Source organism: Staurois parvus, unplaced genomic scaffold (assembly GCF_062004578.1).
Source record: "Staurois parvus isolate SC_StPar_1 unplaced genomic scaffold, SC_StPar_1.0 ptg000525l, whole genome shotgun sequence".
NCBI lineage: Eukaryota > Metazoa > Chordata > Amphibia > Anura > Ranidae > Staurois > Staurois parvus.
In genome coordinates this window covers 4,123,334-4,149,344 of record NW_028318321.1, presented here as the reverse complement: position 1 = coordinate 4,149,344, position 26,011 = coordinate 4,123,334, and the positions used below count along the sequence as shown (strand labels likewise).

Below are 26,011 nucleotides of genomic sequence, written 5' to 3'. Positions count from 1 at the left end.
AAAAGGCAACCAACGTGTTTTGGAGCCCACACAATCCCCCTTCATCAGGGTTGGGTGAAATGGCAGAATGTTAAATAGACGCAAAAGTATTTCTATGCAGACTTATCTAAAATTGCAGGCAGAGAATGTTAAACAGTCAATACTGGTGTTCACAGTAGAATGCAATATATTACAGTTTTGTTCTTAGCTTTAGCTATGCTTTATGCTGCAAAATGCTAGAACCTAGGGGTGGACTGACAACTCATGGGGCCCCTGTGTCATCGCCCACACCCAAAAAAGCCTATGAAAAAGCCAATGAAAGGTACCAGGGGCATCTCATGGGACCCCCTACTGACCCCGGGCCCTCGGGCAGTGCCCGAGTGCTCGAATGGTCAGTCCGCCCCTCCTAAAACCCATCAGGTTTTTATTTCTAGCTGTAATTGGTCAAAGAGAGTGCCAAATGAAAAATCCTTAGGAGTCCAATGACTATTATTTAACTGTTTACAACAAAAGGGCAAAAGACAGCCAACATGTTTTTAGAGCTTTGCTACTTGCACTATGAACACCAGCACTGACTGTAATATTATCTGCCTGCCATTTTAGATCAATCTCCATAAGAGTACTTTTGAGTCCATTTAATATTCTGTCATTTTAGCCAGCCCTGATCAGGGGAATTGTGTGACCCCCAAAGTATATTGGCTGTGTTTTGCCCTGCTTGTTGTATCCAACTAAACAATAAAGATTTTGAACTCCTAAGGATTTTTTTATTTGGTGCTCTCTTTGACCTATTACACTAAGACTTTTGTGGTGATTTGCTGAATACAGGCAATTTGGACCTGTAATGACTTTATCCACATTTTGATAACCTGTAAAAACCCAAGTCCAGCGTCCTTCTACCATCACCTCTAGGTTTTTATTTCTGTCTGTGTTAGGGAAATTTTCCTCCTGTCCTAGTGACCACTTTTATAAGAGTGACTTTGTAGTGTCATTAAAGTAAGCGGCTAGGACTGCTTTCAATAGAAATCTGTCCGTCGGCTGAAAAAAAAATACCAGGGTTATGGCTGATTTCTTCAGCCATAGCCCCGGCAAACCACTTGAAAACTGCAATGTTTATATATATATATATATATATATATATATATATATATATATATATATATATATATATTGGGGTCTTTTTAAAATAATCTCAGAATTTACTCCAATACCTATAGCCTCCTCTGCAGAAATAAAACTTCTTTATATTAATGTAGACACTGTCCCGAAACTGGTCAGAATACTCATCATACATATTCTTCTTTATGGCAAACTTAACCTCACAAGACATTGAAGATATTGTATTTCAATATACCCAATCTGTCCAAAATATATCTAAAGATGTGAACCGGAATTTTTAACTTTGAAAACATATTTGGTTTGAAAAACAGTGAATTGAATTCCTCCTGGCAACCTTGGAACTTGCACCAGCTATACAAGGGTTAATTACTGGAATTGTGCACTGTAAAATCAGTCTGTATGTGCAGTAAAGCATACTTGGTATACGCATTGTGGAGCCTAAGGAGTTAATCCTCCACATTGTGTAAAAAGGCTATCTTCTCTGATCCTCCCCCCTATCTTGCAGTCCACAATCCATCTGCTGATAGTACAGAGCCCTAGGTGGCACTCTGCACATGCTCAGCTTGGTGTGCATTGTTAGAGATTTTTTTTTTGGGAAGGGTGCATGTGATTGGCACAGAGCCATTGAGCACTGTCCAGACAGAGGGTCAGGGGTCATGCAGCCTCATAGGACAGTCAGAGTCTGTTGTATATTTTTCCCTTGTATACAACCTCTTTAAATTTCAAGAAAAAGTATTAGGATTAAAAAGGTTTTTCTGTAGAATTTTCAGCAGAGTTGCTTGGGAATCAGTGTAGTGCTGAGTATGTACAACACTTATATCAATTTATCTTTACAGATATTTTCTGCTGTTAACACAAACATTATTAAACAGAGATATGTAAAGGTGACTTTCATCTGGTTTCCTTAAAGTAGTATTAAACCCTTAGCATTTTTTAGTTTAACATATTCAGTGCAATAAATAAATATTCCCCAGTAAACTATTTGTTAATATTTTTACCCCAGAACTTGCGTTTACAATTTTGAGTGCTTCTCGCTCTTACTCTTTCAGTGCTGCTTCCCTGAATCTCTGTTCTTCACAGGAAAGAGTTAACAGTGCACCGTGCAGTCTCCAACCAGCCTGTTAGCTTGGGGAAGGGGTAGGAAGAGGGAGGAGCAGGTAAGTGCCTTGCCATCCTAGTCAATGGGGCTGGGTATTTCTTTTGTTTAATGAATGTCCCTACATGCAAGGGTGGCTCTATAGGATATAGATATAGGATTCTTCAAGAGAAAGGAGCCACCCTTAAACAGGAAACCTGGGGAAGCGATTATGGCACCAGCTTTTACTGGAACATAGGCAAGGATTAGGAGATAAAGATGTTACATACTCAGTAAGTGCTTAAATAAACTATTGAAAGTGCTTAGGGTGCAATATTGCTTTTTTATTTTTTATGATCTATACTTAAAGTGGAGCTCCACCCAAAAGGGGAAGTTCCACTTTAAATACTGGTCCCCCGCTCCCTATTAAGGATTGTTACCTTTGGGGAGCGGGGAGGGAGCGGGTACCCAAAATTGACACTTCTGCTGCGAATGTCTATGCGATCAGAAGCGGAAGTTGTCCTCCTACCCTCCCCGTTGTCTTCTGGGACATGTGAAAGTAGACTTTGGGGCCATTCAGGAAGCGCAGTGCTACTCACGCATGCACAGTGGGTACACGGCTGTGAAGCCGCAAGCTGTCACAGACGGGTGCCCACACTGAAGATGCCGGCGCCTGGAACACCAGACGGCTGATGAAACGGGTTGCGGGGAGGGCACCGCGGGATTGTGGGACAGACCAGTGGCTGTTTTTTAAAAGTTAGCAGCTACAGTTTTTGTAGTTTGCTGACTTATTTTTTTACAGTGTGAGTGGAACTCCGCTTTAAGTATACCAAAAATTTGCACTGCCTATGGAATTCATGGATAGGTGGTACCTGCACATGTACAATGCCACAGGGGCCCTCTTGGTAGTGGTAAACAGCTACAAAAGGGAACCTCATCTTTAAACCCCACCTTCTTGTTTTCATAAATTACTTTAACTGACAATTGCGCAGTCATGCAGTGCTGCACCCAAATGAAATTACGTCCTTTTTTTCTCACAAATAGAGCATTCTTTTGGTGGTATTTGGTCACCTGTGCAGTTTTTATTTTTTGCTATTAAACATGTCCAGTAAAAACATTTTAAAAAAATCAAATTTTGTCATAAATTTAGGCCAAAATGTATTCTGCTCCATGTCTTTGCTAAAAAAAATCCCAATATGTATAAATTAATTGGTTTACGTTAAAGTTTTTTTTTTTACCAGTAATGGCGGCGATCAGCGACTTATAGAGGGACTGCGGCAGGCATTCTGACACTGGGGGGGGACTGATTTGATGTCACTGACATCCCCAGTGACACCACTAAAATGATCAGTGCTAATAAAAAGCACTGACACTGTACTAATGGCACTGGGCAGGAAGGGGTTAACATGTGGGGCGATCAAACTGTTAACTGTTTGCTGTGTGCCGTTTTACATTGTGTCCTGTGTGGGTGCTTCACTGTAATCACACTGCTTTGCATGGCTGTGCTAGAGTGTGCTGGAGCTGATAGGGGAGAGAACTGTATTGTTTACAAACAGTTCTCCCCCCTATAGGAGATGCATGGCAATCACCGGGCGCCGGCATGTAATCACCAGCTGGGACCCGGTGATTGACAGTCGAGGCCGCGAATGTCGGCATGGGTAGGGAATGCGCCCCCTACCCAGCACTGCAAAATCACGTATATGTACACGTGATTTTGCGCACCCCTGCTGCCCTGTAGCAGTACTTCTGCAATAGGGTGGACGGGAAGCAGTTAAGGAGTTCCATTATATAGGTACACATATTTTGCTGGAGCAGTGCAAAACAAATAATATGTATTGCCAGTTCTAACAATAGAAACTGCAAAGAATTTAACTGTAGAATCTAGGTTCCTCAAGTTTTATCTTTGCAGTATGAGGGCACAGGACATCCATGGAGGCAGAACAAAAATATTGTTTACTGTTAAAATATTCAGGATGCTTTTAAATTGTCAACAACCATCATGCACACTGCTGAAGGAGGGGGGAACAAAGAGCATCATTGTGCTCCGGGAGATGTCTATAGTCAGCTCAGGCATTTTGTATTGTCCCTAGTATATTAGAAACGCTGCAATTTAACAAGCAATTCAGAAAAATGGCATAATTATACGTACGTAGGTAAAGTAGGAAAAAAAAAAAAAAGAAACATCCTACCTGTGGTGCACAATGTAGGTGATAATAGAAGCGAACAGGCACAACAACATCACAGCAGTGCAGGCATAGACCACAGGGTGCAGGAACTCCCCTGGGTACTGAGGGTAAGACAGCACGGTCTTCAAATCCTAACAAGAGAGGTAAACAGCATTATACATTCTGCCTCAGCAGCGCAAATCACACATTAAAACATTCTGTCATGCTGAGACGTACAGATTTTTCCATCGCTGTTTCCTGTATTTACATATAATTTCCAGTGCCACCTTGTTTCTTGTCCAAGAGTACAATTTGCCCTGGATGCGGAGCCAGACGCTCCTAAAGTGGAGCTCCAGCCAATTTGCTAATTACAGAAGTTTTTACAGAAATGGGAGCTGTGTTATCTACAAAAAGATCTGCAATTCTATAACATGACAACCAACAAATCCAACTTTGTGATGACCACAGATGTGAAGAGTTGCAGCGTGATTAAAGACCATGCCATAACATTTATCTTAACCAGCTCCGGTCCTGGCCAATTCTGATATCCCTCTTCTACATGTGAAAAACATCATTTTTTTGCTAGAAAACTACATAGAACCCTCAAACATTCTATTTATTTTTCAAGCAGAGGTCCTAGAGAAAAAAATGGTGGGTGCTGCATAGTTTTATGTCACATGGTATTTCTGCAGCTGTTTTTGAAACACAATTTTTTGGGGAAAAAATACACTTTAATGAATTTTAATGCACAAAAACAGAATATAATACCCGATTTTTAGTAAAATATAAAAGATGATGTAAGCTGGGTAAATCGATACCAAACATGGTTTCTGATGTCACACAGTGGGAGGAACAACATCAATTCCTCTCACTGATGTCACACAGTGGGAGGAACAACATCAATTCCTCTCACTGATGTCACACAGTGGGAGGAACAACATCAATTCCTCTCACTGATGTCACACAGTGGGAGGAACAACATCAATTCCTCTCACTGATGTCACACAGTGGGAGGAACAACATCAATTCCTCTCACTGATGTCACACAGTGGGAGGAACAACATCAATTCCTCTCACTGATGTCACAGTGGAAGGAGCAACATCAATTCCTCTAACTGATGTCACGCAGTGGGAGGAACAACATCAATTCCTCTCACTGATGTCACACAGTGGGAGGAACAACATAAATTCTCTCACTGATGTCACAGTGGAAGGAACAACATCAATTCCTCTAACTGATGTCACGCAGTGGGAGGAACAACATCAATTCCTCTCACTGATGTCACACAGTGGGAGGAACAACATCAATTCCTCTCACTGATGTCACACAGTGGGAGGAACAACATCAATTCCTCTCACTGATGTCACACAGTGGGAGGAACAACATCAATTCCTCTCACTGATGTCACACAGTGGGAGGAACAACATCAATTCCTCTCACTGATGTCACACAGTGGGAGGAACAACATCAATTCCTCTCACTGATGTCACACAGTGGGAGGAACAACATCAATTCCTCTAACTGATGTCACAGTGGAAGGAACAACATCAATTCCTCTAACTGATGTCACGCAGTGGGAGGAACAACATCAATTCCTCTCACTGATGTCACACAGTGGGAGGAACAACATAAATTCTCTCACTGATGTCACAGTGGAAGGAACAACATCAATTCCTCTAACTGATGTCACGCAGTGGGAGGAACAACATCAATTCCTCTCACTGATGTCACACAGTGGGAGGAACAACATCAATTCCTCTCACTGATGTCACACAGTGGGAGGAACAACATCAATTCCTCTCACTGATGTCACACAGTGGGAGGAACAACATCAATTCCTCTCACTGATGTCACAGTGGAAGGAACAACATCAATTCCTCTAACTGATGTCACAGTGGAAGGAACAACATCAATTCCTCTAACTGATGTCACGCAGTGGGAGGAACAACATCAATTCCTCTCACTGATGTCACACAGTGGGAGGAACAGCATCAATTCCTCTCACTGATGTCACAGTGGAAGGAACAACATCAATTCCTCTAACTGATGTCACGCAGTGGGAGGAACGACATCAATTCCTCTCACTGATGTCACACAGTGGGAGGAACAAAATCAATTCCTCTCACTGATGTCACACAGTGGGAGGAACAACATCAATTCCTCTCACTGATGTCACAGTGGGAGGAACAACATCAATTCCTCTCACTGATGTCACACAGTGGGAGGAACAACATCAATTCCTCTCACTGATGTCACACAGTGGGAGGAACAACATCAATTCCTCTCACTGATGTCACAGTGGAAGGAACAACATCAGTTCCTCTCACTGATGTCACACAGTGGAAGGAACAGCATCAATTCCTCTCACTGATGTCACACAGTGGGAGGAACAACATCAATTCCTCTCACTGATGTCACACAGTGGGAGGAACAACATCAATTCCTCTCACTGATGTCACACAGTGGGAGGAACAACATCAATTCCTCTCACTGATGTCACGCAGTGGGAGGAACAACATCAATTCCTCTCACTGATGTCACAGTGGAAGGAACAACATCAATTCCTCTAACTGATGTCACGCAGTGGGAGGAACAACATCAATTCCTCTCACTGATGTCACACAGTGGGAGGAACAACATCAATTCCTCTCACTGATGTCACACAGTGGGAGGAACAACATCAATTCCTCTCACTGATGTCACACAGTGGGAGGAACAACATCAATTCCTCTCACTGATGTCACACAGTGGGAGGAACAACATCAATTCCTCTCACTGATGTCACACAGTGGGAGGAACAACAGTTAGGACTATAGAACATCTTCCACTCTCCTCATCTCTATAACATGGAGGTGTCCTATAGTTCACAAGGACAAACTAGACGGATAATACTTCTTGAGATCACACTGCAGACTGCATGGGAACTTATTTCTGACGATATTCACTGGTATTTTGCACTTAGCAAATAGATATAAAAACTTAGACTAAAAAGGAGTATGTAAAATAAATAAGTGTAAGGCTATACATACCCTTTAATCAGCTAACACTGCTAAAACATTGTACAATGAGATGGCAAGTAACATAGAAAGCTGAACAGGGAATGGGCGTAATTTTCCGACAGAGACCCAAATTACAAAACCCCCTGAGCAGAACTACAAAACATTTTTCAGGCAAGTCAGTTCAGTTATGTAGCTTAGCTATGCATTCAGCCACATAATATATACGACACTGGATGTGGTCAATAATCAGAACTGAAATAAAAAATGCATAAAAAGAAACTCCAGACAAAAAAAAAGGAAACTCTTGAGCAGTTATATTGAGATGATATATCTACAAATTGGTTTCTTCTAATGTGCAGACTGTATTTGGTTCTACCAGTGTGCCCCCATGCTGTCTGGATGCTTTAGCCTGAAAAATGTGACACCATTTGTAAGCTAGCAATTATTTCTCAGTTCTATGCTACCTCCTGAAATAGAGATAAAGAGAGAGCTGGAGAGTGAATAATTGAAGGAGAAAAAGAAAAAGCAAAAAAAGCAAAAGAGAGGAGAGCAGGAGAAAGGCGTGTGTGTGTATGTATGTATATATATATATATATATATATATATATATATATATATATATATATATATAGTATCATGGGATATTTTTCAAAAGGTGGCCTTACATTTGGATGCAAAGTTCACTTTAAAGTAGAGGAGTATAGACTAGACAAGACTTATGCAGGCCATACATGGTTCGAATTCCGAACGATTTTTCATCCGAAAATCGGAAACGTCATTCGGTCGGTAATCTGATGGTGCCATCGTTGATTTCAAATATCGGCCAACCAAGTCATAAAGTTCACACCATATAACATGCAAAACTTCTTTTCCTTCCAGGTCACGGCTCATGCGTATATTCTTTACGGAAAAACGATCGTATGATGTGACCATCACTGAGTCAAAAATCGATTGTTTTTCACGAATTTTCCAACATGCCCGATCACCGAAAAGGGAAGCAAGCACGAAAATCGGCCAGTGCCATTGACCCGCTAACAGAGCAAAAATTGACTGATTATTCTTGTCTTTTTTTACCCATGTATGGCCAGCTTTAGGTAGGTATATATTGAAGGACAAGCCTTCTAATCCCTCTGCACTTTATCAAAAAAAAAGTTTTGCCTTTAGTTATACTTTAAGTTGCACAGGTGTGTCAGTGGGGTCCGAGCAGGTTAACCACTTGACCTGAGGAAGGTTTTACTTTCATGACCAGAGCACTGTTTGCTATTGAGCTCTGCACTACTTTACTGGAAATTGCACAGTCATGCAACACTATACGCAAATTAAATTTCTTTTGGTGGTATTGATCACCACTGGGTTTTTTTATTATATAAACAAAAAAAGACCAAACATTTTGAAAAAAAAAACATTTTCTACTTTCTCCTTTAAAACATATCCAATGAAAAAAAAAAAATCTAATTTCTTCAGAACTTTAGGCTAAAATGTACAGCAATGAGGTGGCAAGTGGTTAAAGAAATGTGGCAAAACAGAGGACCCATCATATCCATGGGCTCCTGTGGGGATAAACACTACACTTTATAGTATTCCAGGCTCTGTCATCTCACAATATACAGTATAGCCACATGTCTTGCTGGGATAAAACTCTTTTTGATGCCATTAGTATCTATCTGGGAGGTCACAAGAATTACACCTGGTGTTGTGAACAAAGTACCCTGCACATACCGGTATATTCATGTGAGTGAAGCCTGAAATGAAGATCAGGACCACTATTTTAAGGCAACTAAGGGGACCCACTGCCATCTGCTTAAAACCACAAGGAGAAGGCAATGACCTCACATGTCCCATGCTAGAATGCTGGCCGAGGTAAATCTTTGCTAAAGAATTATTGTGGTAGTTTCCAGGAGCTTAAGATACAAGTAACAGGCAGGTCTCCTCACCCATTGTTAATGGTCAGAAATCTGCCTATATATGGCCAGCAATCATACACAGACAGAAACTCCACAGATGATCGAGATATATTGCATATTTCCCTAAAAAGCTGTGTTTCAAAAAAAACTTGCACATAAGCATTGACGCTGATTTTTTATTTACAGCATGCCCGCTCTGCATAATGCACATTCACAACGGTCTGCTCTCTAATTGAACAATAATGCTAATTGTCCATGTCTGTATGAAGTTCATTGAAGTGCATCATAATAGGGGTAATAAAAATTTGTTTGCTGATTTACCCACTTAGAGAAACGCTGTGCTAACATTAATAAATAGCATGGTATCCACAGGAGACAGCCGCCAGTGTGCTCATTGCTAGGGAAACACTTGTGTTATTTACAGATTAAAAAGGGAATTTTGGAGTAATGAAAAGTAGAGCTCTAAAATAAATTACACATGATAGCTTTATGAAATAGTCCTTTTACGGAAGTTGAACATTGTGTGATGTGAACAATGCTGCCAAATTATACTCAGTATACTAATATTCCCGGAAATTTCTGCAATATTTTAATTCATACCTGACTTATTTTTGTTAGGATCAGAGCAAAATATTAGGACTGATATATAAAAAAAATGTCTCCAAAATTAATTAGCATCCTAATGTCCTTCATTTCCAAACTTAGACTAAAGAGATAACAGATGGAAGATTATTTTGTTACTGTATGCTTTTTTCCAGTAGCATGCTTTCCTACATCACACAATTATTCTGATTTAAAGAACTCCACTTTGTTAATTTGACTGTTATTGTATTAAGATTATTGTATTAATACTTCTCAACTTCTCATCTTTCCACACCTAAAGAATAAGTTCCTTTTCAAAGTGCACGTTTCACCTTTGCAGCCCTCAATCCTAACTACCTCTCCTCTCTAGATGCATGTATACTTACATGTATCCCCAGTTCCTGACATATGTTTACATTTTTCGTTCTGGCCATGCCTTTGCAGTAGTACATCATAGACTTCTATGGAACCATCTCCCAAAGTGTCTCCAGCGAGAGTTGGCCTTATAAGTGTCTCAGAGTTGGCCATATAAATGTCTGTGGAACTACTGCACAGTTGTGGCCAGTACACATTTTCGTGATCATGTAAACAAATGATAGTGGCCGTGGGTCATACATCTGGCAAGGGTGGGGTAGTTTAGGTCGGGGGGGGGCAAAAAAGGTAAGAGTGCTTTACTGTGATCACACCATCAATCTCATTGTTAAAATAAGAATCTTATCCTGAATCCTTCTACTTGGGCAGTACAATTATAAATATTGCAGAGGATGCTGGTTGCAGGAAAAGGAAGGGAGTACATGAAAGTAAATTCTCAAATATCATTTTGCCACTGCTGCAAGGAAAATATATTTTGGCAGTTTTAGAAAATCCTATGTGGCTGCAGAATGAAACTGAAATGCCATTTACAATACCATTAAATTACAAAATAAGTTGTGTAACTCTTTCATTGTTCTATTTCTTTTTGAGCACAACAGTAGTTTTCATTTAAATACAGTGCTACAACCCTCTTAGGGCCCATTCACGCCAAATGGTTTAACCTGCAATGGGCAACCTTGACCAATGCAGTCCCAACACATTAACAAGGTAATTTGCCTTATGTCTTAATAGGCTACATGCTTCGATTTCTGCAGGCTGCTGCTGGAAATCAATAGATTCCTCCATTCGCGATAAACAGTGTGGATGGAGGAATCTCCCCTGCCTTTTATTGTATTCGCAGGTGAGAACAGCTGTTAGAATACCCAAAGCAATGTGCTATGGTGCATAATGATGAATGAAATATAAAGAAAAGAAAAAAAAGAAAAAGTAAACAGCGAAATGCATCTTTAAAATGGATTGCACAGCTCCTTCACAATGTACACCAACAGCCACATGGAAATGTGAAAACAGGCAGCAAAAGCACTAGTAATTGGATTAGAGTGTGGGGGAGGGGGTGAGACCCAGGCTGCTGCATGTGTGTGAAAGCAGTGGTCTTACTCTCCAACATGTGGACAGCACAGAGTATTGTAACCCTTGATGCAGCACAAGTAAAAAATAAAAACATGAAAATGACATGATTATTTATGAATATGCATTATTATATATACTGCCTGACTGCATTACAGTAAAAAATATAAGGAGTTCACCTGAGTTTAAAAATTAGTTTGTTGCTAACCTAAATTAAGTAGGGTATGGACAGCTTTACTTTATCTATTTCCAATCAATTGTTCAGAAGAAGAAATACTTAAATGATATCAGTTTTTGTTTTTTTGATAATCACTATGGCTTCTACCTGTTGGTAACCTAATAATCCATCAACAACAAAAATCTTGTTTTTAGACAACGTTGAACTAATGTGAAATAACATATTTTCTTTTAATTTAAGAAAAATAAAGAAGCCTTAAAGCCTGTAGAAAAGATATTACAATAGCTCTGATAACACTCATCACAAGGGTATTAACATGCCTTTTGAGATCTTAAACACATCTATCAAGCACACACATAATGTCACTGACAGGCTATTCAATTCATGGAACAGTGAAGGACAGTAATCTAGTTTATCAGATAGAGAGAAAAAAAATTTGGCAAAAACTGGATCAATATTTAGAAACCCTGTGGTAACACAAGGGAGACAAAGCAGTTAGACGCGGCTTAATTAGAAAAACTGTGCCAGGTCAGTGGACTGATACTGACAGTAACACTACTATGATCTAGGAATATTTTAGACAAGGTTAATTAAATATTGCACTTGGCAACTCTTCGAGATCCGCAGTCACTTTAACTAGAGCCTAGGGGATGTTTTAAGGACTACTCTTGTCTATCTAATATTAACACACATAAAATCTATTATCACCAATGACATGTCTAGTGAAATATCTCATACACTACAGCCTTGGTGTTTGTAAGCTGCATCATTTTGATACTTAACTCTGATCTGGAGAAAGAGTTACCCTTGCAAGATGTCCCCCTCCGCACTGAGAAGTTTGAATGCCCATTTTTCTAGGGGGGTTGGATAGGGTGAAATACTTACCTTCTTCTTCTACCTTCTTACCTTCTTTGTAGGAACAGTCCCCTTAAGTTGCAACTCATAGACCTCATCACGTACAGTGCAGGACCAGTGGTCTTGCATTGTACATGAGGATGCAAACCCACCCACACTGGGAGCTTTGGACAGTGGAGGAGGGCACTGGCTGCCAGGGGGAGAGATGAATAAAGTATGTAATTCACTTTCATCATCCCCTAGGTAAATAGAGCATTTACCTTTGCAGTGCAAGTGGGCCCCTCTTTTCTCCAGCTCCACAGTTCAGCTTTAAGATTTTTGTTATTTATTTTTAAAATTTGTAACCCAGCTCAAGAGCAAATCATATAAAGTTCAGAGAGTTCTATATGTATCTAGCAAGAGTTGCTTATGTAGTTTTCTCATTGTTGAAAGGCTAGCCCACCCAAAACTGATATTTCAGTTTTGATTGTTAAACTGTATGAAAGTTTGTTATATTGCTACTGGAAGTCAGTTGGTTTGCTCAGTATGCATGAAGCTTTATGAAAATATTGTCTGAATTAAGCCTATGAAGAGATACTTTAGCAGTTTTAATTCAATTAATGCAGGGATACACTTAAGCCTTTTCCGGCTTATAATAATTTGTTAACTCTACCAGTCAAGCTTGCTGCTGTTATGAATACCAGCAAAGGATAATTGATAGATGCCCATCTCTATTTTATCTTGATTCTGCAATTTTGTTTTCTTACCATTATTCTGTGGCTGTGTCATACAGATACATCTTAATGTTAATGCTCAAATATGATTCAATCTAGTAACAAAAAGTTACCAGAATCAGATCACATGAGTTAATGTTCACATTAGGTCTCATTTGTGGAATACTTTGGCTCCAAACCTTTGCTGGAAAATTGCATTTGGAATATATAAGTTTACGGCTATATAGTTCCTGTAGGCATCACCTCTGATACAATTGAAAGAAGACCGACTGGGGAAGAGGTTAAGTTTAAGGCTAGATGGTGTCCAGGTTACCACTCGTATTGGATAAAAGGTATAAAATACTGTATGTATTACCTACAGTCCATTGTTTCACTGGATGTTATTTAGCCCCCCTTATTGCCTTCTAAAGATACAGATTAGGCTGAGGGATCTATGTAATGTTAATGAACTTGTATAGACATCTGCGGACCCCCTATATGACCATATCAGCATAAGATGATGCCACAGTGGGCAGCATAAGATGGCTGCCAACATTTGAAAATGATTAGAGGGAACGCCTTGAGGATTTTGAGAAGAAAAATACGACACACAAAAAGTCTTGCCTGCTGAGCACGTGGGAGCATGGCCAAAAAGTGATTGACGTTTTATGGTATATGGCTTATGCCCCTAACCTTTGTCAAAATGAAATAGGGCCTGGGAGTACAGTGAGAGGAGAACAAACTACGCTGCATTTTGGGCATATTTAGTTTGTGCGTACTGCATGTATATAGAGCAAATATATCCCATAGTCCTTGTACCCACAAAAGACTCTGTAATTACTGTATCACAAGCAACTGTCTCATGGAAGCATGTACATTTCACAAAGCCCTCCCACAACATACAGTATTCTGCACAACAGACAGGGAGCTAACTTTCCCTGAGTCTAGTTTAAATATTAATATTAAAACAGCTGTTGACTGCATAGCAACCTGTAAGTGTTAAGACAAATACTTTGGTCAAAATATGTAATGTATATCTGGTACTACTTAGTCACATTCAAATAGACTTGTTCTGTAGTATTGAAGATGTTCCATAACTAGTCCAAGCCACTTCTTCAGATCTAATAAGTGTCAGGAAAATACCTCAACATATAGATCACTACAGGTAGCACTAATGTCTTGATCCAATGACCATGAAAAGACAAATTTTATTTTGTACAGAATTAACTGAAGTGTCATTAGACAATAACATTTGCCTGTCCATAGTCATTGGATCAAGATGTTGGTGCTACCAGTTTGAATATAAATCCTGGGGTATTTTCCTGACACTTGTTAGAACTGTAGAAGTGGCTTATACAAGTTACATAATGTCTTCATCATTACAGAACAGGGGCGGACTGACAACTCATGGTGCCCCCGGGCAATAGGGGATCATGGGGCCCCTGTGTCCTTGCCCAAACTCAAAAAACTCTATGAAAAAGGTACCAGGGGCATCTCATGGGGCCCTCTACTGACCCCGGGCCCTTGGACAGTGCCCGAGTTTCCAAATGGTCAGTCCGCCTCTGTTACAGAACAAGTCCAGTTCAGAGTGAACACCACCAATGAGAACAGACCTATCTATACTGTAATATATACAGTACAGGAGTCAACTATATAATCTACAGCACAGTGTACATTGTGCTGGAATCAGGTATAAGCAACATAGTGCACCTGAGATTGATGGTCAGTGAATACAAAATAAAGCCCCATCATTGGTTTTAGTGGAAGAAGAATAAGCCCCATTGTTGGTATCTGTGGGAAAGAATCCCATCGAAGTCCTATCAGCCATGTTAGTAAGAGTTAAAAAGCCCCATTGTTGGAGACCTTTTCAGATAGAAATACCACACTTATGATCTGATTCTGTTAACAGCACTGACCATAAGTCTCATTTTTATCTACCAGGTTGGAGCCTTAGCTGCAGCCCGGCATTGATGTTTCTTATATGAAATGTGTCACCAGGTTTCTTTTGATCTCACTGTAATACTGATAGCATGATCATGGAATGTTTATTATCTAGAAGGCCTTTCTTGCTTGAAGGTTTGCTATACTCTAGAACATGTGTGTAGTAAGAAGTATTAATAATGATCATTTGGGCCTCACTCAAAATTCTGTACCAGTGCATGGAGTATTTTTGATAAAAAACACTTCTGTTATTAAATAATGAACTGTGGATAATGCCAATTATAGGCATATTAAGAAATGGAATTTCAAGTTCAAATATGTTGAAGTTAATCTTCAGACACTGTTAAAATACATATGTATGAGCCATTTCTATTGCCAAAAGATTTTTCATTCTGTGTAGCCAGTCCTGTGATCCAGATAAGCATGGTCAGAGTGGTGACCTAATATTTTCCCAGTGCGGTTTAGCATTAAAGGTTTGTCACTAATCCACCCCCGGTTTGATTACTGCTTTCTCCTCCTGTTAGCTAGTTCCCTTTGTTAGACTAACAGCACTGGGGTGGATTTACTAAAACTGGAGAGTGCAAAATCTGGTGCAGCTCTGCATAGAAACCAGTCAACTTAAAGTTTTTTTCTCAAAGCTTGATTGAACAAGCTGAAGTTAGAAGCTGATTGGCTACCATGTACAGCTATGCCAGAATTTGCACTCTCACGTTTTACTAAATCAACCCCAAAGTGTGCTTTTTCTTGGAATGGAGGATGAAGTGAGTAAATGCTCCCTATAGTAAATGCCCTCATCTTCTATTGCACTAGAGAAGAAAGGCACCAGATTGGTGACCTATAAAAAAAATTTTTCTGATCCAGCTGCACCTCTAGGTTTTGGATGGAGTGGAGAGGGATTAAGACACCTGTCAGGTTTTTATTGCTCTCCGTGCCCTCATTAGGGAGATTCACCCTCTCTGTTTGTCCTGTTTACTGTTATCCCCAGAACTGAAAGTAAAAGAAAATCCCAAATTTTGGGATTTTCAGAAAAGGAATAGAATGGAAATCTTCCAATGTGGACACTAGTTCTGGTGACAACCAGGGATTCCGTTGTTTATGCCCAATAGGAACACAGATGGCAATAACACTGACAGGGGTTATAACCCTTTCTTACTCTATTCAAAATTTAAAAAAAAAAGGTTTTTGCCTTTAATTCTACTATAATGTAAAGTCAGGTATCCACACTAGCTATATTTAATACCCAACCACACACTTACTACATGAGAAGAAACTAATTGTTTTTACAACAGCGGTACAGATTGTTGTGCTTTCCTGAACAAGTGACAACTACAATCGCCATTTCTTATATGTGTGTCACAGTGACCGGAAGTGACTCCACAATGGTGTCACGGACAAATAAAAATGGCTTGACAGACATTGCAACTCTTCCTCACTATATCCAAAGCTAAAAAATAATTGGCTGGAGTTGGGCTTTAAAATAAATCAAATTTAATTATTACATAACTGGAAATAATGGTGATCTTTAGTACATCATGCCATGTAAATCTCTGTTCCCTATAAGTTAGGATAAGCCTGGTACACATTCTAGCTGTCATAGGACACCTACCATGAAACATGGCATTTATTTTACCTAGAGTACATGAGTCCAGCTACATTTGTGACAAGAATTTCTGACAAGATCCTTAGATTTTACAAAAATAAACTGAATATTTAAATCTTGTCTAAGGTGATCATCTATTTAACACAAAGCAATATATTGTCAAGAAAAATGAAAAAAGCTGAATTTTAATTGAATAACTTGAAGCATAATGACAATTTGGATAAGTATAGTAGTTACATTCAACATATATTACAAGATAACTAAGGCGCAGGTCAAAGGTTTTGCAATTTTTTTCCTACAACAACTGGTTACACAGAATTGTAACACAGGAAGTGTTGAGGGGGAATACCTCCCGTGAAGCTATTGGGACAGGGACTTACAGTATTAAAACTCTGTTGAACCATGATAGCTGCCAGGAGTCACCTGGATGCAGCTTGCCAACCAGAACTCTGTCTTTGGGAACCCAGAAGCCATAGAGAAATTACTTCTCTCCAGGTTGTGGTACCATTCTGGTCCGGCTCCACCTGCAGTGGAGGAAATAGACTGCACCTGCCTACACCATTTTCTTTTTTTTGTTTTCTCAAGCTAAGAACATTTTCAGCAAAATACAGAAAATACCGCTTGATCTTACCAGAAATGAAGTGCTCTTGTCACTTCCAGTGAGCTGCACAAAAGAATATCTTCTTTTCTAGGTATCTTCTGTAATCTACCAGTTACCCTGTCCCCATGTAATGGAGATGAGAAGATATTGACATGTTTGTAGTCTATATTAGCAGCATAGGACAACAAACATGGCTCTCTCCATAGATATAGTGGAGGAGTGATGTAATCACCAAGGACAGGAAGTATGTTATTTGGATGATTACCAGGTAAAGATAAATCTAAAGAAGCTTGAAGAAAAAAAGAAAATAAATGCAACCACAACAACGAGCTCTAGAAAGCTGCAATATTTGGTCTTGGATTTAGTTGCACTTTAAAATAAAAAAGTTTAATAGTTTTTTTGGATAAACAGGTTCACTGGGTTTATCTATACTACAAAGTGATGACTATACACTATACAATCTGTAAAAGAAAATTTTGAGGTTGCAGTACAGATTTATTGAAGAAAATATCACTGGCATTTACATGAAAATCATTGGACTCTGCTTCTTAATATTACAGGAATAAAAACCAATGGTTTTTGTGTTCCAGCAACAAGGCGGGATGTGGGGATTGCTAATTTGGAGTTTTTCATCCTTGTTTTCGGTGGAAGGGGGGAAATGGCTTACCGGCATGACTATACAATTAAGAAGGAGCTCCACCTAAAAGAGAAAGTTATGCTTTAAGCACTGGTTCCCAGCTCCTCATGAAGGATTGGTACCTTTGGGGAGCGGGTACCTGATTTTGACAGGTACCCACTCCTTCTTCCACTCTGACCGCCTAGGTAATCAGAAGCAGAAATTCTCTTTCCTTCCTCCCTCCCGCAGTCTTCTGGGATACGTGACAGGTTCCAGAAGACTGAGGGTCCATTCAAAATGCGCAGTGCTGCTCGTGCATGTACAGCGGGCACCCAGCTGTGAAGCCGCAAGCTGTCACATCTGGGTACCCACACGTAACATGCCGGCATCGGGAACAGAGGACGGCTGGTGAACCCGGCTGTGGTGAGCACACGGCTGGATCCAGGGACAGGTGAGTGGCTGCTTAAAAGTCAACAGTTACAGTATTTATAGCTGCTGACTTTTATTTTATTCTTCAGAATAGACTGGAGCTCCGCTTTAATGAACATTTTACAAAGCTTCACAGTTTCTTAATATCTACTGGGCCCCTGCATAGGCCATTTTCTGGAAAAAGGTGAGCTTAGGCTTTAAAGCAGACATTCAAGGCAAAACAAAAGGCTTGCTTTAACTCTCCTTTCCCAGCAGTTTACATTTACCTTTCCTTCTGATGATGCTGATCTATCTATAGATTCCTTGGGATCATTAACAGAGCTAAAACACCAGGATTAGTATACTTATTTTTAAAAACGTGATCGTTATTTTCAGTTGAATAAGACTTTAAAATAAGAGTCACATGGCTGAAAATAAGATTCTTAACTTTTTTTAATTGAGCTTCTTGTAATTCAATGGCCATAGTTATGTGCCAGAATGGTACACATTTACTTTATTCTCGATTCTCCAGGTTTTTAGTACCCAAGGCAGGACCTGAGTGGTCAAAATATTGGGGTTGTTTGAATAAATGAGCAAAGCATGTTCAATTTCTAAAGTGAATTTTCACTTAGCTTATGGAATGAGATGAAGCAAAGTGAAAATTCACTTTTGCAAATACCAAATTATGTGCATGGAAAATGTAATTAAAGCGGTAGTAAACTGCAGGAAAGGGAAAAAAAAAGTCCCTGCAAGGTAATGTCATAATGTGCATTGCATACTACCATATTATGTAAAACGTACCTTAAAATGAAGCCCTCCAGTGGTGTGCTGTCACCGCTGTAGAGGCTTCCATCTTCACCCATCTTCCTTCCGGGTTCGCGAGCTCTGGCCATCTGACGGGCTGCACCGCGATGACGTCACTCTCACATATGCATGTGAGAGTCCAGGGCCACGGCTCACAGCTCTGAAGGAACAGCACAGATATGTTGTTCCTTCAAAGTGCATGCGCAGGCTTAAAAAAAAGAAAGAATATCTGCTAAATTGTGCTTGTTTAGGAGATATTCATTTTACCTACAGGTAAGCTTAAATATATGCTTACCTGTATGCAAAATTAAAAAAGAGTTTACTACCAATTTAAAAGGATATTTGCAAACACTTGATTGAATGATTGAAGTCATCATAACATCACCTTGTTCACTATGGTGAATTTTCTTTTAGTCAACGAGCTGAAGTTATGCTGTCTTAAATCATGTGTGAGAGCAAAGATCATTTTTTATTTTTTAATTTTCCTAGATTGGGTATTCTCATTTTCACTTCATTCACTAAGCTTAGTGAAAATTCACCTTGCAAATGTGAACATGCTCTACTCTTGAGTTATTCAAAACCCCAATGTATTCAAGCGCACCAGCTCACGAAGGCAGTCATGAAGGGGTTAACAGCGCTGTTTGGGAAAACTGCTACAGACAATAGATGTGTTATGGTGATACATTCCTATTTCATTCCAGCATGCTACTCATTTCAGGCAGAAGAAAGTCAACATTTGCAGAGGTATAAGACATAGCATGTTAGCATAAAATCCAGGAGGTTGAATAATGGAGATTCAATAAACACTTAATCAAATAAGGATGTTCGTTTCTGGTGACATTGATGATAATCTTTTAAGCAAATAAAAGAAAAAGATGCCATGAATCTGAATGAACCTGCAGAAACATCTGCTAAATTTTATATGTTATAATAGCGGGAGATCAGCTTTAATCAAGTGTAACACTGGAAGTGCAGTAATCCATGAATTCTCTTACACTTGAATGCCGCTTTTGAGAGCAAATGTCAGATCATGCAGGAGCCATTTTGTTGTAAAATTCTGATAATCCGAACAGCAAAATGGTCAGATATTCATTTCAGCTTTCTGTAGTCATGGGCTTTTCTTAGACAAGAAGAAATAATGGCTGAATATAAAACTCAAGAACATTGGTCTGCCTACTGGGAGCTGGTACTTAAATCTCAGGTGTATGCCAGAAAGCAACCTCTAGGCTAGTGTACAGGTATTTAAGACATGTGACCTATTTATAAAGCAGTTTGGGTTCATAACTAAACTTTTGGATGCAGATCATGTAGAGCTGTGTTCACTTGTGTTAAAACAGGAAGAAAATTACTCTTGCAACGGGGCCCCTCACAAGGTAAGGGTTAAATGCTCATTAGGTCTGGGGGTAAAGGAATATTGTGTAACATTTACCCTATTCCTCACTCTGGCAGGCTTTCTCCACCTGTGCAACTGAATCCTCTGGTCTAAATTCTCAGGTCGGAGTTAGCATACTGATGTCATCAAGTATAATGCATGGCCAATAGTCCTGCACTGTATGTGCGGAAACCGAGGGACTATCCACAGCTCATAGTATTGGGGAGAAGAGGAGAGCAAGAAGCAAGAAATAAGGTAAGCATTACAGCTTATTCCTCTATTCCTTGACTTAACAAGCATTTAAGCCCAAGCTGAACTCCAGACAAATTACTAAATATATAGATGAAATGTCAGTGAAGGTTTCCATTTACCACCTCTTTCACCACCTCCCTGGTTTGCCAAAGACCTCACTCCAGTAGTGTGGAGCTTTATGGGGGAGCCTGTGACCTCCCTTGTGTGCTGGCATTCGGTCCCTAGCAACCAATCACTTGTCTCAAGCACTGCCATATATAGGGGTGGATGTGACACCATCTACCTTGGGTAACCTGCAACACAGAGGGGAGCCCTGCAATGAGAAGCCAGCTATTTGTAGCTCAACTGCTCACAAGCAACTCTGCAGCACATATATAATTTTGGAGAAAACACCCTTTAATGAGGTCTAACTGAAGATCTATGTAGGGGAATCAGGACCTCCTTTCTTCTGCTGGTGTCTCTAGTGATAACTAAAGACCTATATAGGGGAGTCAGAACCCCCATCCTTCTGGTGATCCCTCTAATGATGACCAAAGATATACTGTATATAGAAAATCATAACCTTCTTCCTCCTGCTAAAGATCCCTCTAGTGATAACTAAAGATCTGCAGTGTATACTGCAATTAGGACCTTCCTCCTGCTGGTGATCTCTCTATAAAGTAAATAACTACACAGGGAAAGTAGGACCTTTCCCCTCCAGCTGGTGATCTCTCTAGTGATATCCAAAGATCTATATAGGGGATTCAGGACCTCTTTCCTCCTGCTGGTGATCCCTTTAGTGATGCACCCCAAAATTGTATTTGAACTCCCCACTACCAGGCCACACTGCTAATGTTGCATTAGAAAATGTGCATGGAAAATTTTGTTCCATTTTATTTCAGTCACACATATAATTTAGTGTGGTGTATTTTATATAAAATGTATACATGCTATGTTTATTACTGCCACATTTATTGATATGAACACCAACATGCTTCTTATTTTATATATTTAAATATTTTTCTACAGATAAGTGTTGGCATTCGCTGTTGGACCCATTATGGATATATACACTATGGATCTGTACTTCATGAAAACTTGGTCTGCCCTCCATTTGCAGCACAGTGGCTAAATGGTTATCACTTCCGCCTGGCAGTACTAGGGTCGTTGGTTTGAATCCCAGCCACGGCACCACCTGCCTGGAGTTTGCATGTTCTCCCTGTGCTTGTGTGGGTTTCCTCCGGGTACTCCGGTTTCCTTCCACACTCCAAAGACATGCTGCTAGGTTAATTGGAGCCTGTCTAAATTGGCCCTAATATGTTTATGAATGTAAGTTAGGGAGCTTAGATTGTACACCCTTTGAGGGTTAGGGACTGATGTGAATGTAAAATATATATGCGTAAAGTGCTGCGTAAATTGATGGCGCTATATTAGTACCTGAAATAAATAAAATAAAAATAAAATAATTTGTCTCTTTGGTCCATGTGGGTTATGCTACCACAGTCCACCAGGATTGACGTCCCCTAGCATCTTCTGCCCCTTAGGCTGCTATGTTTTATTCTAACCTATTTGTAATTATTAAGGCTATGGCCAGCTACTGCAATAGACTGCATAGTCAAAAAAAAGACTGTTAACCCACATAATGAGGATACATACAGATACGTACTTTACAGTAGTGTCTGCTAGATAAACTGTCTAGGAAGAGACTTTCTTTAAAGTGGATTATCTCAAAGGGACAGCATACTTGTGGTCAGGGGTGGACTGACAACTCATGGGGCCTCTGGGCAATAGGGGATCATGGGGCCCCTGTGTCCTTGCCCAAACTCAAAAAAGCCTATGAAAAAGGTACCAGGGGCATCTCATGGGGCCCCCTACTGACCCCATGCCCTTGGGCAGTGCCCGAGTTTCCAAATGGTCAGTCCGCCCCTGCTTGTGGTACCTTTAAGTGTGTAGTATCTTAAAGTGATATTAAACCCTCCATCTTAAAGCACTTTCAGAAGCTGATTGAATCACTTACTGAGTATGCAGTTTCTTTATATTTTACTCTTTCCATATGTTCTATTAAAACATGCTGATAGGAAGAGAAAGCAGAGTGACACAAGATCATCAGTCTGCTGCTTCTCCTTCTTGGGCAAATCACTGAAAGAGGGCAATGGGGAAACCTTGTTTTATTAATTACTTAACTGCAGTAGAGAAAAGTCAAGTCTGCAGGCTAGCTGTGCTGTCTGGCAGGGCTACGTAAACCTCAAGAATGAATGGACAGAAAAAGAAAACCTTTAGCCATTTAGTAACGGCTAACATATAACTATTTCACTTGTATATTTGGCAGTTTGCCTTGAGCTCAACCCTAATGCATAGAGCTATACATAACACACCACCTCCCTCCTGGAAAACCCATACATAAATCACATGCCTAACACAGCTAAACACAAGAATGGGTCCTTAGAGATGACATAAGAAAAGTTGGGCACCTATCTACTACTGCTATAAGTACTTTAAAAATCACCAAAAGGAGCAGAATACATGTACACTGCAACCAGAAATTGTATTTGACTTATAATGAAAGCTGCTGTTGGTTATCACACATCTCGGCTCCATACCAAAGTGTGTTCTTTAACTAAGCAATGCATTATATAAAATGTCCATTTTCTTTAAACTAGAACTACAAATAATAGATTGGATCTTGGCTTTTTTTTTTTTTTAAGAAATCATATTCTCAGTCAGCATTCAGGAAGCTTCTGTATACAAGAAAATAACATAATGAATGTGAATTTGCAGATCTCTAGAAATATTAGTAAACAATCTCAAAATTACATCCACAGATATTAGAAAAGCGAATACAGAAGAGTAGAACAGCTAGTGCTTTTGAAAACTGACCTCAATACATTCCTGTGACAGATTAAACTGCGCCAATGCTGAAAGTGTAATTGGCACGGGACATGGCTGTGTGATGTGAACACATGTGTAAAGTGCACAATCTATCCTCACCAGCTGTTTAAATGCTACTCAAATCTGCAGTGTAAATCTTTTAAATAATTCATCTAAAGAAACACATTCGGACTACACTTGATATTAGTCAAAAGCTGAGAAACAATCATAAATGCATATGTCATTTCTATGGAAGACAACCCATGGCTAGATAGGGAAGGTAGAAGCTACTTCTCTGTTCTGGCAAAGCATCCCCAGCTACTTACTCCTGGCCCCAGATCTTGTAAAGCACCAAGATCCCATGTGATCTGCCCTGCCTACTGTAACCAGCAGCAGCACATGTGTGAAATCATGGAGAGAAGACCTCCTGATGGAACATTGCTCTGCTTTGAGGCCTGTCCTGGATGAGGAAACATCTGGTGCACCTCAACAGTCAGAAAACATTCTAAACTGGTTGGTTTTGCAGTCTTAAGAGGTGTTCTCTTAAGGACACACTGAGAGAAGTATGGAGGCTACTGTTGCTGATCATCCTCTAGAAACACTAGTTTTCTGGCTCTTCCTGACTTCGATACATGGAGTTACTGACCCAGAACAAAATTGCAGGTTAGAAAGTCAGTAGAGTCAGCTTTCCTGATCTGCACACTTGTTCCACGTAAGTGCCTCATGATAGCCCACTCCTTAGCAAGGCGCATTTATTTTTTGCTTCCTCACCACCTCTCTGCTCTGTCAAAGACACCACTCTAATGAAGCGGGGCATGGGTATGCGGGAGCATGTGACTTCCATCATGTAATGGCAGAAGCAGCCTATCAACAGGCCCACACAGTGGCAGAAGGAGCTGTGTGTGGCCATGTTAGGATGGGTGTCTAGGTTTCTTTATATACAGTATAATGTTGATGACATGCTAATTTACAATGTGCACAGGGATATTATTCCTGAGGATGTAATGGAGTATAAGCTGCTTTGTGGCTATCATCCTTTGATACACTGTATGTATAGTTGACTGGGTGCAAACTAAATAAATGGTATGCTGTCACTTTAAATAAAAAAACAAAGTAATGTGATTCAAATGCAATTTCATCTTAAAAAGACAAATAACCAACAATCCTGTATGCCAAAAGGCCTTACTCAATAATAAAAAAAAAAAATAAAACTATTTTAAATAACATATAGGCATCAAACTTATTTCCTTGTGATAAGGTGCAAATAAATTAATGTCCTTAATATAAGTCCTTAAAGATCATATTGAGTGTCCAAACAAACAAATGTGTCCATTCTATGACACGAGACATTAAATCTTCCACAAAGTGCTTTTTGATAAAGTGCTCCAGTGCCCAATGTGTGCAATGCCTGCTCACCTTAATATTTGACCTAAGATAATAGGTCACTTGTGCTTTAGCAGGTTGTTCCTGCAGTTCCACCTCCATCTATTAGCAGCCATTACCTACGTAGGGTCCCTTTAAGAGACCAATTCTCTCTGCCTCCACTGCAGGTATAGCTGAAAAGAAGGGGGAAACTCTCCCAGCACAACCTCATTTTTACCAGTTAAAAAGCTTTTATTGCTAAATATATGCATTCACAAAAGGTAAAAACAGAGAGTATTATTTATAGTTAAATATGGAGTTTTCCACTACACTGGTCACATTGCATCACTGAAAACGGACCACCTTTCTGTTTTCATCCGATCCAATAGATGGAAGGGGAATTGGATTCCCATCTGTTCCTTTTTGCAGATCGGATCGGATGTCGGCGGGTGTAAATGGACACATGTCTATTTACACCCGCCGCTCCATAAAGGTGAATGGAGGTTCCGATCTGGTCCACCTGAAAAACGGGCAGGTGGACCCGACCGGAAAGTTTGTGTGAAAGAGCCCTTTGGAAACTCGAGGGTGGAGGGTAAACAATATTATCTATAGTGTAAAAAGAGGTTGTTGGTCCATTATAATGTTGTGCAACAAGCCAGTGATGTAAAAACTGTGCACAACCAAAATTCAGACAAATCAAAATTCAGGCATGTTAAAAGCTATCCGGTTATTAAAACTAATACAATATACTTTTTCATTCCCTTTGAAGATGTTTTACTGTTTTTCACAATTTTTTTTTTCATGAGCGGAAAAAAAAATTAAAAGGGGATATGGTATTACTGCCAAAGCCATCATACAAAAAAAAGCTTTCTGCTGTGAAATGTTACAGTGAAACAATTGTAGCTATTCTGAAAGCTCCAGGACCATTGATTCTGAAAAGAAGTGGGACAGCAGTGCAGCTTACACTGATGAGAGCAGCTAGGTCTGTGCTGAGTAATATTACAGAAAGGGGAATTCTACTTTTTATCATATTTTCAACCATCATATTGTAGCACAAAATTACGATGTATGGAAATATGGCAAGAAAGAAAAAAAATGGAAAGAAAACAGTGCATTATGGTATCTTGTATCTCAGGAAAATCTGTCAGAGGAGTCAGAGCAATGTGTCTTAGATTTGCTGGTATTTTAGATTTCATCCCTTCCATCTACTCGGCTTATATAA

At 39.7% G+C, this 26,011-nt stretch overlaps 1 protein-coding gene across 1 annotated transcript in view; it reads right to left on the bottom strand.

Annotated features, from left to right (window-relative positions):
• Nucleotides 1-26,011, bottom strand: part of LOC149451697 (adhesion G protein-coupled receptor A3-like) — an 892,717-nt gene that overhangs the window by 124,679 nt on the left and 742,027 nt on the right. The window contains exon 15 of the mRNA XM_089690279.1: nt 4,360-4,487. Coding sequence (XP_089546405.1) covers nt 4,360-4,487 — 128 coding nt within the window. The remainder of the gene's footprint in view (nt 1-4,359; nt 4,488-26,011) is intronic.